We start from the raw sequence: 12,176 nt of genomic DNA on the forward strand, positions 1-12,176 counted from the left end.
TTACAGGTTTCATGGACTTGCAGCAAAAAAAGTACAGTCCTTCAACAAGTTTTCTAATTTGTACCAAGATCAAATCGATTTCACTTCTCATCATATTTCACCTTCAATGCAAACGCGTTTGACGATACTCGTATCACAGCAACCGTTTTAAGGGTGCATTCAAAACTATCTACTATTGGATTTGAAACTTACAGTGAGCGGTATCACTGCTATAAGAGATAAGTAAATTATAAAGTCTGTATGTCCGTATACGTTGTATTTGAAGAAATGGGTAAGTATTTACTATCTTTGGTATTTAGAACTTGACGCCTTATGACCGCGCCCATTGGTAGATATATCACAATGTAACTTGTTGTTTTTCAGCACTGAAGGAAAGTTTCCATCCTCATTGTTGCAATTTAAAATCTTATTGAATTATCCACAGTAATGAAGACTGCTAAAATAAATAAGACTGCTGTAACTTTACTTACAGATTGCGAGTCTTTATTATTTACTTGTTCCTGTTACAACATTATTGCGCCGTAAGGAAATTTGATTCTCGAAATCAGATTGCAATATCTCAGCGGTACGAATGTCGGTGATAGTAGCACTTCGAGAATTACACGCGCAATTGCCTGCTCTATTACATTCCAATTTGATTTATATAAGTAGGCCATTCGGCTTGAATGATGTAGGTAGGTAATATTATATTTCCGATTAGGATCATTCGAATTTTGGTAGATTTTTGCCAAGGAGGATTCTGTCGCGCTACAGAAAAAAGCCATTCATACCTAATACCTACCTTTTGTAATTGCTTACCACTTTTGGGCTTAGTATGGTGGCATAGTGATTTAATATCGCTTTGCTAAAGGAATAGTGTCTTCTATTTGCAAGCATTTTTATTATTATTACAAAATACCTACCTCTTTTTTTTTTTTTGGATTAATTAAATACCTGTACCTACTTAGTATCTTGAGAATGTCCTTTTATAATTATCGATCAATCAAGGATAGCACGAAAGATACCCAGCCTGTTGAGACGGATAGGACATGAGTTTTTAACAAAATAATGCAGTAGAATAGGTAATTATAAAATATTATCTATCGCTCCCAGCTCTACCCTACCCAATTCGTGCCAAATCAGATTAACCGAAGATCTCGGTCTGGCTCGGTCAAAGTTGCTCTAACCTATGAGAATTATTATTAATTATGTAATTTCTGTCTCTGTAAGTGCATGAAAAAACCGGACAAGTGCGAGGGTTCCGTACTTTTTGTATTTGTTGTTATAGCGGCAACAGAAATACATCATCTGTGAAAGTTTCAATTGTTTACCTATCACGGTTCATGAGATACAGCCTGGTGACAGACAGACGGACAGACAGACGGACGGACGGACAGTGGAGCCTTAGTAATAGGGTCCCGTTTTTATACTTTGGGTACGGGAAGTAGAAATCGTTAATATCTAGGTATAAGTTATACTAATCGAATTTAAACTGTTGTAAGTCATACTAACAATAAATAATTTTACGGTTTAGACTCACTAAAACAAGTGAGTAAATCGTAAAATTATAATGTAAGTAAATAATTAAAATTAAATTCCAAAGTTAATTCCATTCCAGAGTCTCTGTTCGGTCGCTGTCGCCGTCTCGGCGCAAACTTGTGAAGTTCTATCACAACTTGTAATGGAAAATAGCGTACGGTAATGTACTGTTAGTAATGCATAGATCTACGGCCTGATTCGAACTAAGATACGTCAACAATTTGCTAAAGATACGATATGGATAGAATATGTTAGTGTCAAAAGTGACGATTTTGAAGAAACGTCACTTTTGACACTGACATCCGATTCATGTCGTATCTTTAGCAAATTTTTGACGTATCTTAAAGTTCGAATCAGGCCGCTAGTGTACTTTATTTGCCATTTACAATATTTAGTTATGAAATTTTTAGTATGCATGTGACGGGCAGAAAGGAATATTATAATTCCTTTTATTTATTTATTACGTGCCTCTTCACCTACAGTGATTAACATTTTTAAGTTAATAATAGGTAGGTATTAAGGATCACTCGCGGTAGAACGGTCTGGGTCCGGGTCGAGGCGTCCGACACTTCGTTTTCCATAGAAAGCATCACGTGATCACCGATCACTCATCATAGAAAAGATGAGTGATCGGTGATCACGTGATGCTTTCTATGGAAAACGAAGTGTCGGACGCCTCGGCCCGGACCCGGACCGTTCTAGCGTGAATTATCCTTTAATGGGTTAATTTATACTGATTTATAAGTATTACCTTTTTTTACAGCCTGACCGTCTGCAAGACGTTTAAACGATTTTTGCCCTTAAGGTGGTTCACCGGGAATAGGTATGATTTGTCAATGAACGCCTAGAGAATACCAATTTAAATCCTAGATTCCGGTTTAAAAAAAATGATTATTCTTGATTTTAGCAAGTTTTAAATAGCAGAACTTGTAAACTCTCATACTCATACTCATTTATTTATAATAATATTACATATTACACGTCATAATAGTCGTCGTATAATCAAATCCTTACAATATACCTAATTTTAGAAGGGATATCTTCGTGCAGTGTCCAATCGGTATTTGCCAGACCTGGCGACAAAAAAAAACACATAAATGCTTAAATAGAAGGAAATCAGCGTAGCGTACCTATCTGATAAAAACTATTATGTCCATGCTGGTAAAATATCTGTACTATACCTATACAGTGTGCTTAAAATATGTGCGTAATCTAATGTAGGTTTATTCCACCATGCTTAGACATCTGTATTCACTTTGTCCGCTTCGATGTATCTGATGCCAATTTTATTACACGAGTACCTATGCACCTCAGATTAGCATAAAATGTGATTTAAAGTGTTTGAATTAAAAACATTTTGACGACACTTTCATCACTAAGAAAATAATATACAAATAAACAATTTAATTGCGTCAACACGTAGATAAAAGTTTGTATTTTTAAACCATAGAATACCAAAAGAAATTTAACTTACCCCATCTTTCTCAAATCATCATTGCCCATATGAAGAGACCGTCCTCTGCAGGTGTTTAAAGTGATCTGCAAGTTGGATAAGCACTCTTGTCCGAGAAGGTGATTGTACGATACAGAAGCAGCAAACAGCTCCCACGCGCGGTTGTGGTTGCAGATGTTGGTGAGGCACCGAGGCTGAGAGATACCACCGTTGGGGAAAAAGTCGGCATTGGCAATAGCCTTCCCGATGCCAAGACCGCCGGCAGTATAGCCGCCATCAGTATGAATCGCCTCCACGTAGACGCCGTCGTTGGGACCTAGACGGTTGCTGTTCAAATTCCATAGGGGACCGGCAGGGTCTAGACCTAATGGACAAAAGTGTCTCAAAGTTAAGGTAACAACGTTAAGTCCCTTATGTACAAGCTGACTTGCATTGTGTTTTAGTGATTTCTATTAATGTTATATTAGGAAAAATCTCTGGTTCTTAGGTACTAAGTATTCCGTTTTATACTGACAAATGCAATCCTCTTTCAGAAAAACATTCGTTCAATATAGTTAATTATGATTTTTCGGCCCTAGCCAAGCGACAACATTTTAGAAAAAGCAATCAAAATTGAAGTAGGTACTTTACGAGTATGAAGCTGACGACGGAACTTTTCATTGCATATGTGTTCCAGGTACCTACGTTTTTACTTTTTGTTTGGCGTTTGTCGATAAACGTTGGTGATCTTGGATACGGCCCCCAGAAATCGTGATGAATGTTTTAAACTCATATTGATTTACTTACCAGTTACACGAGCAACAGCTCCTCCCAGCTCTCTTCCTGCATTGCCGACCAGATGAGCACCCAGGCTGAATCCAACGAGATGCATGGAGCTGTATGGGGCGCCAGTGGTTTCATGGACGAATCGCAGGAACTGGCCTAGGCCGCGACCGACCGCAGGGACTGCCTTCACAGCCAACGCGTAACCGCCGATGGCGACGCGGCGCCAGTCCAGAATGATGACGTTAGCATCGCCTTTGTCAAGGTAAGCTAGAAATCAGTTTTCATTTATTATTGTGTGTATTTCTAAGCAGACACCAATTACATTTCGTTTATATCGATGCCTGTACCTGTCTATATTTCTGCCAGTATTATCCATTTTGAGTTAACCCCTAATAGGTATTAGTTTAGGAATAAATTTATAGTAGTTTGCGAAAGGATCTTGATTATGGTCACAATTTCGTGATAATGATGATTTATTGTAGGAGGTAAATTCACATTTATTAACTGTAATATCCATCATATACAAGAGAAAAAGTGGCCAAGCTCTCTAGCGTCTTCAGCTTTTGCGGCTATATAATAATTTGATTTATTTCCAATTTGCATAAATTCATTTCAAGTCCATCAGATTCAAAGGCAAATTTTATTGCAAAACCTAAGACAGTAAAACGTTTACGAGTTATGAGGTGAGGCAACTTGTACTTAAATAATTATTTTCTGCTTTAAATTTATTTTTATTAATGTTTGTTTTTGAAAATCAAATGTATCAGATAGTTTAAAACCTACCGTTTCTGATAAAGGGGTTGAGGTCGGTGTTCTGGTGGCTGAGCCATCCGTGCGCGATGACCACAGTGGGATGGCTGGGGTCGAAGTTGGAGTTCAGGACAGAGTCCCTGTCGTTGATGACCAGCGTTTGCGAGGTAAGGGGGTTCCGTCTGTAGTACAGAAATAAGGGTGTTTAAATAGATTAAACAAGAAGTTATGGGTCCTGCCATTTGCGATTAGTTCACCAAGAGTTACCATTATATTTGTTGAGTATGTTTTTCAGACAAACAATAAATATCACGCCAAAATGGATGTGTAATGTTACTTGTAGATAGTTCCAGAAAGTAAACAAGCTAGCGTTTAATCCATGCCAAGCGGATACTATAATCAATGAACGCTTGCATATCTTAATAGTAGTAGAGTATGAAGCTAAATTCGAGCTAATTAAAAATGCATTTTGTATGCAGCCCATATAATGTATATAGATATAGACCCAAATTCTGACAAGCCTGTGGGTATCCATCAATATTTGCGTAGAAAAACGCCAACTTACCTGGTAAAGAGTAGGTACAGATTATTGTTCGCGTTCCGCTGCACCTCTTCGAGGAGGTTTTGGTCGACTTCCTCCTGAAGGTCCACCGTGTGAGGAACGCCGTCACCGTCGGGAAACTGGATGAACCTCGGGTACTCGAAGTCAGCCTGCTCTTCACGCACGGGCACCGCCGAGGCGAACGCTGAATATGTTAATTTTAAGTAGTAGCTACGCGTAGTTTCTATAACACTTTATTGTACAAAACAAACAAAAAAAAGCTCAAGAGGGGGCGAGCCAGGAAATTTAAAAGAAAGGAAAAGGATTTTTTTTCTATCAGGCCAACCTTTTAAGGTTTTGGTTGGAATCTTCCCTTGCAAATATACTTAGTCTCGTTTCCATGACAAATTTTTAGTGGCACTTGCCATCTTGACTAAAACGTGTAAAAATGCGATATAAAAACTACAATATTGCGTTAGCCCCTAAGGCACTCTTAAAGACAATAATGGAATACTCGTATTGTCTTCCTCAGCATTTGAAAGTAAGAAATAATTAAATAAGTATTTTACATAACTATCCCAAACAACTGATAGTGATAACGCTAGGTGGCACTGTTATCCTGTACGGGACTTGTACCCAATCATAATCATTATAAATTCATTATAAGTGGGGACTTAGAACTTTAACTAGTTACATTGCTAATTCTAAGGTTATACTTTTCATAATGTTTCTAACTTTTTTCGACTAAATGGAACATAATCGGGAGTATATGAATATTCAGATAATTTATTTGTTTACATATCAACGTTTTGAACGCAACTTTTTACGCCCATGGTTTCGAAAGTATTTATTATTGTTTGTATGATCTTGTTGCACCATTTTTAAACAGTACCTAGCAAAAGTTAAATCCTAAATAAAATAATGTAGCTCAACTTGAATCTTGTCTGATGAAAATTATATTTTGCAACGGTTTATAAAAAAATAATTATGTATTTATACAAAACTGAATTTTAGCGACGTACCCGAAAAGGCAAGGAGCATTATGGCGGTACCGGTACTCATGTTCAGTTCTGCCAGTTGAACTATACTGAAGCTACCACCCGCCAACAATGTTTTATACTTACGGGTAGGTAATCATTTCTGATTCTTTATCTTATCCTGTACGTATTATTATTGTTGTAATTACATGTAAAAACAGATAATTCGATTAAAATCGACTGGAAATTGAAAAACAGGTGACAAACAAAAAAAAACATGAGTTAAGTGCGGTAACTTTTATTGAACAATTTAGATATATACATAGGTAGATATATACTATGGAAACGCGAGTTAAACATCGGAATGGAAATTTTACAAGTTCATTTTGTACCTTTTCATTGCTAATCATAAAACAAGAAAAATATACATGGAAAGTAAATCTTCTTAGGATCAAAATGTGTCACTTTCAAACCGCTTCATATAACAATGAGCCACTTTCAAAGCATGAAAAATAAAAAAAACTACAATTTTAGAGATTTCAAAGAGCGCAAGCATATTTTATACGATATGAAATTTCACATTGACACAACGTTTTAATTTTAGATTTCGTTATTTCTTATCCCAACAAAAAAATAAATGTAAAATGAGAGCCAAGTTCAATATTGAGAATATGTGTCGTTGTTGACTCGCTGACAAAAGAATTGAGATGTAAGTATATGGGTGTCAAGTTCTAGTCTGTGCTTTGTAGAAAAAACCTTAAAATATAAAGAATTTGTCTTGGCTAGTTTTTACGTAATGGGCATAGGGTGTATTTGGCTATGTTTTTTAATTTCTTTTGTTGGTAAAAACTAGCCAAGTAAAATACTTTATAATTACAGGATTTTCTACACAGCACAGACTAGAACTTGACATCCATATACTTACATCTCAATTCTTTTGTCAGCGAGTCAACAACGACACATATTCTCAATATTGAACTTGGCTCTCATTTTACATTTATTTTTTTGTTGGGATAAGAAATAACGAAATCTAAAATTAAAAATAACTTGGCACCCATATACTAAGTTCTCAATTCTTTTGTCAGCGAGTCAACAACTACACATATTCTTAATATTGAACTTGCTCTCATTTCACATTTATGTTTTTGTTGGGATATCATTACTTTTTGTACAGAAAATACTTGTATTTGCGGCCTACAGATGAGAACATCCGGACATAAGAAAGCAATTTTGCCCAAGTTGAAAAGGAAACCCTCGCTAACGCTCGGTCAAATATCAAAAAAAAATCAGTTTTCAGTTTTTCCTTTGTGCCAATCGTTACCGCTCCGTAGCCATATCCAACTTGCGTTCATACATTTCTTCACGGTTAATACGTTTTCCAAATGCGTATATGACGCGTTTCCTTCTGAATCTATTAAAGCTGTGTATTTCAATCAAATATGTATCTTCAGCAGCCGCAAGCCGTTGCTCCGAATTTAGCACAATGTCTATATGCATTGCTGTAGTCCATAAATAGTTCCAGGTTCATATTCTAAGTGGTAGTGCCGCTACGTTTATTTAACAATCGAACTTAAATAATGAATCAAAATTTTGCCGAAACTTTTCGTCGCATCTGTTATGTCATCCCGATACATTTTTATAAGGTTTTCTATAGTCGATAAACGATTGTCAACTTGGCCAGACCCCCCTTGTATGCTTGTTTGCTACTATAGTTCAAAAAAACACTTTCCGGAACTATCTACAACTAAAATTACACTTATCGTTTGTCTGAAAAGGATTTGTCTGATGGTTATCTTAGGTCATATCGCAATCAAAATAAATGTTCCTGATTAATATTATGATGGGATTAAAGTTGATGAATTAATTATGATGTGTGTACGAGTCTAAAGTATAAATAAAACATGTGCCTGTAAAGTGTAAAAGCATCCGGATGGTGACTGCAGCAGTGTTGTGAAGCGGGCGATGTCACATGCAATATTCTAATAGCGACAACAATGCGGCAACGATATCAAGGCAATTTATCAAAGACAGTAACATCGTCCGCGTTAACTCTGCAACAGCCATTGCTGCAGTCGCCATTCGACATGAAACATTATATTTTTTATTTTACTTTTTACGAACTTAATTAAAGAAAAGTGAGCTGTAACCTGACATTCTATAAACAGTTAAAAAAATGGTTGACCACAAAAGCTTTTTATGACATGTCAGAATATAATAATAATGATTTAATCTTAATTTAATTTTATATTTTGTATTTTTATTAATTATTGGAAATTTTAAATGTGTTGATTATTTTTATATTGTATTATTTTACTTTAATTTAATTAATGATTATTTGAATGAATTGAATATATTATGTAAATCCAATTATGACGTGTAATATGAAATAAATGATATAAATAAATGAGTATGAGTATGAGTAATAATCATAGTGACTTTTAAGGAGTCGCTTCTTTAGATGCATTAGTTTTTATTGATTTTGTTATAATTGAAAGCGCAAAAAATATGCTTAAACTTGTTTCTCAATCGAGTAGTCTCTATGGCGTGAGTGACATAGATAGGCTACAATTAAAACGACTTTAAAAGAGGAAGTTTTTGACGTGATTAGTCTTATAAATCGATGAACACCGGTAGCATGCACGAAAAAGTGTCACATTGTGGGCAGATCTCCATGGTAACGTTACGGCCACGTTTCATCAATGTCATGGAGACTATATTAAGGAGCCAAATCTCTATGTATGAAAAGTGTCCTTCAAAAAACAGTAATTAGGCGGCGCCACCATACACCAAAATACTACGAAAAACAACCTACGTAATTTGGTCGGATTATTTGTTGCCTTATATGGTTCATGTTATACTCATGTCTCAGAGCCTAACTAGCGCCACCGGAGAGATTAGGAACTATTATTTAAAGCAGAAAGCGGTCACCTTTGCAACAATTCTACCATAAGAGATTGGCATCCTTTCTATACCATCCATAATCAATGTTTTCTTATGACGTTATCACGCAAAATTATCGTCCGTAAACCGACTTTACAGGCAACCATTTTTTTATGAATAATAACAGTAGGTATGTACTAGTCAGGTTTAAGTTCTTTAATCCGTTTTTTTTTGTTATAGTTAAATATAGTTATTTTTCGTGTATTTTTTGAATTAGGTACATTTTCATGTAGGTGTATGGTGTGAAACAATGAACTTCATCTAAGGGAAACAGGCAACTAGTCATGTCAAACGCAAAACGAAAAAATGTATGCTAACAAACATTTTTATCTCATGAATACGGCAGCAAATCGAAATTTAAAACCAATTTTTGTCGGATACTAGTTACAAAACAACATTGTCGAATTCCGTTTAGCGCACTGAAATGTGCATCTTTAGAGGAACATCCGCGTAACCAGTGGAAAGTGAAACATACCTATAAATAAAACACATGAAAGCTGAATGAAACATGAAAGCTACGTTTGAGCTTTAAAAATCAGAACCTGATATGACATTACATGCCACGCTCAAACCATCTTGCGTGCACCAATTCAGGCATAAGTACAGTTTATAATATCATTATCAAGTTGGATAATAAGGTTTCGTCGCTTCGAATGCTCCAGAACGTCGATTTTCGAATGCGCTATTGATATATTTATTATTCATATGTAAAGGAACGTGCCACATCTGGACACCGAACAGAAAAGTGTGTCTTCCGAATGAACGGTAGCAAAATGCCGGGACAAAGCTGGGAAGATGGTGATGAGTTACCTGCCGATACATTCGTTAAACAAAAACATTGTGAACAAACTTAAGTAAATCACAAAATGGCCTACATTATCTAGGCGAGTCTCACCTCTGGCCTTAAAAGTCACATAATAATCATTTCATAAAAAATATTGCCGAATAATGGGATCAGAAATATGCCTACTGTCTGCCTATAGCTGCTTCTACCAATATACCGCTAGCCGTAGGCAGTCTACCTAGGTATTTAGGCGGTCTCCTGTACTTACCAACGTCCCAACGCATGATATATCCTAGGCATCCTAGCACCCAAAAAACACTGTTAACGCCTCTTCTTTGTTCGGGCATCTTCGGAAGCCGCCGCCGACGCAATTCATGCGGGGCGCGGAGTAGTGGGGCCAGCAGCGCTGCGGTCATTCTCAGCAATCTTGCGATGGACGGTCGTGCCCGTCCGCTTACAATCAATGATATTCCAACACCTATGTATCACCAAAGTAAATCATGCATGTATTGGACTACGAGGGTCATTTAACTCACCTCCTACGACCCCGAGATCATCTCGTCCACCCCTATATGTGCGTGGACACACACCAATTCGCTGCTCTAGATTAACAAACCGAAGAATTTGGAAATAAAATCATCTACGTCTTCGTTTTCTTATCTCTGTCTTCAATAAAATTACATTATTGGTTTTCTGAGTGCGTGTGCAGGGATATGTGTAATTTGGTTTACGACTTCATTTTTTCCAATATATAACCAAACACATTTAGTATTTGGATTCATTACGGGTGTGCTATTGTTTTTTTTCGGTTCATTAGGATTTGAAGATAGAAAGGTTGTTCGAATAATAAAGATAATTTGGTATTATTGGACGAGCATATTGCCTCAGTGGCAGGCCAATTCGACTTATTTAAACGGCATATAATCACATTTATAAAAAGCGTCTGATAAAGTAGATGCTATGGCAAGTTTTGTTAGGTGCCTAATGACCTAGCAGCGTCCTGCCAATATTTTTTATGATAGATATTTATTTTAATAAAATATAGGTAAACTAGTGGCTCTGTAGCTGTAGACGTCGCGAGCATAGTTTACAACTAAATAAATGTCCGTTTCCAAAAAAAATACTGGAAAATGAATCGACAAAGAACTATTTAATCAACGAACCTGCTCACAAAATTTCCCGAGAATCGGTGAACAGTTTCCGCCCAAACTGAAACGGAGACCTTCGCTGACGCTCGGTCAAATATATGCATTTAATCGACTATCTAAATCAAAGAACTCAGTGAACTTTTAAGGCAGCTGGGCAGCTTATTTCTTTAGTTTCTTTATTTCAGTCACATGCATAAACTAACAGCTAAGGATGCCGAAACTCTTTATGCGGTAGATATAATACATACAATCAGAATTAAAGATTGAAACAAAACAAAAACAATCAAATCCAAACTGATATTTTACCACGCCGATATCCTTTGACGGGTTCTACTAAGCACGATCTCATTCCAGTTTCAAGATACTGGCGACGACGCTCCTTTTATCGCAAATTCCTAACAAATTTTCTTCACAGATCTATTCTTAGCTGACAGTAAAACAATTGAGGGGCATATTTTACTTATATATAAAATATAATAATGTATAGTTGGTCAAACCAATTTGTCAGTCAGTAACAACCAGGAAAATTATTTTCATCCCTTTCTTTTGGGTGCTAGTACTAGTGTAAGAGAAAGATAGTATGATTCTCTCTGTCTATGTTTGAAAGGAGATAGTCCTTTGACAAACTATTTTTTTTTTAAAGATTAAGAAGAAGAAGAAGCGCTGATGGCCTAGCGGTAAGAGCGTGCTACTTTCAATCCGGAGGTCGCCGCGGGTTCAAACCCCGGCTCGTACCAATGAGTTTTTCGGAACTTATTACGGATCTATTTACAAAATTTAATGTAATACCAGTCGCTTTTCGATGAAGGAAAACATCGTGAGGAAACCGGACTAATCCCAACACGGCCTAGTTTCCTCCCTTTCCACCATACATTATGTTGTTATATCTCAAACGGATTGGACAGCGTTTTCGATTAAAGCTCTTGGCCAGCGTGAATTTTTTCTAAGTTCGTAAGCAAATATTGTCATATTTCAACCAATTTACACAAAAACAACAAATTACACGCCTTAAACTTCCTCAAGAATCACTCTATTTAATTGATAGGTGGAAACCGCGTAAAAATCCGTTCAGTAGTTTTCACTAAAATTATTACGATTTACTTGCTTCTTGCTTAATAGTTTTGACAAAATATGGGCCTATAGTTGCAACCGCTGTGTGCCGTGTCGTCGTGCACGGTCCCAAATTTGACTCATTATCTATCAGGCAAATGACACCATGAGCGAGGTGTCGAATAATATTAGCTTGATTACATTAATTAAGTAATTACTCCAGCAGTCGAATTGTTTTACTTAGGAAAGT

General features: G+C 36.4%; 1 protein-coding gene across 1 annotated transcript; it reads right to left on the reverse strand.

The window, feature by feature from the left end:
- Positions 1 to 2,469: 2,469 nt before the first annotated feature.
- LOC134749054 (pancreatic triacylglycerol lipase-like) lies at positions 2,470 to 6,165 on the reverse strand. The gene is made up of 6 exons (XM_063683960.1): positions 6,152 to 6,165; positions 5,052 to 5,258; positions 4,520 to 4,668; positions 3,758 to 4,003; positions 2,993 to 3,335; positions 2,470 to 2,591 (listed from the first exon to the last, which is right to left on the reverse strand). The coding sequence occupies exons 1-6, from the start codon at positions 6,163 to 6,165 to the stop codon at positions 2,546 to 2,548; spliced, it is 1,005 nt and encodes a 334-aa protein (XP_063540030.1). The 3' UTR covers positions 2,470 to 2,545.
- Positions 6,166 to 12,176: the final 6,011 nt, after the last annotated feature.

The sequence above is a fragment of the Cydia strobilella genome, chromosome 17 (assembly GCF_947568885.1).
Source record: "Cydia strobilella chromosome 17, ilCydStro3.1, whole genome shotgun sequence".
NCBI lineage: Eukaryota > Metazoa > Arthropoda > Insecta > Lepidoptera > Tortricidae > Cydia > Cydia strobilella.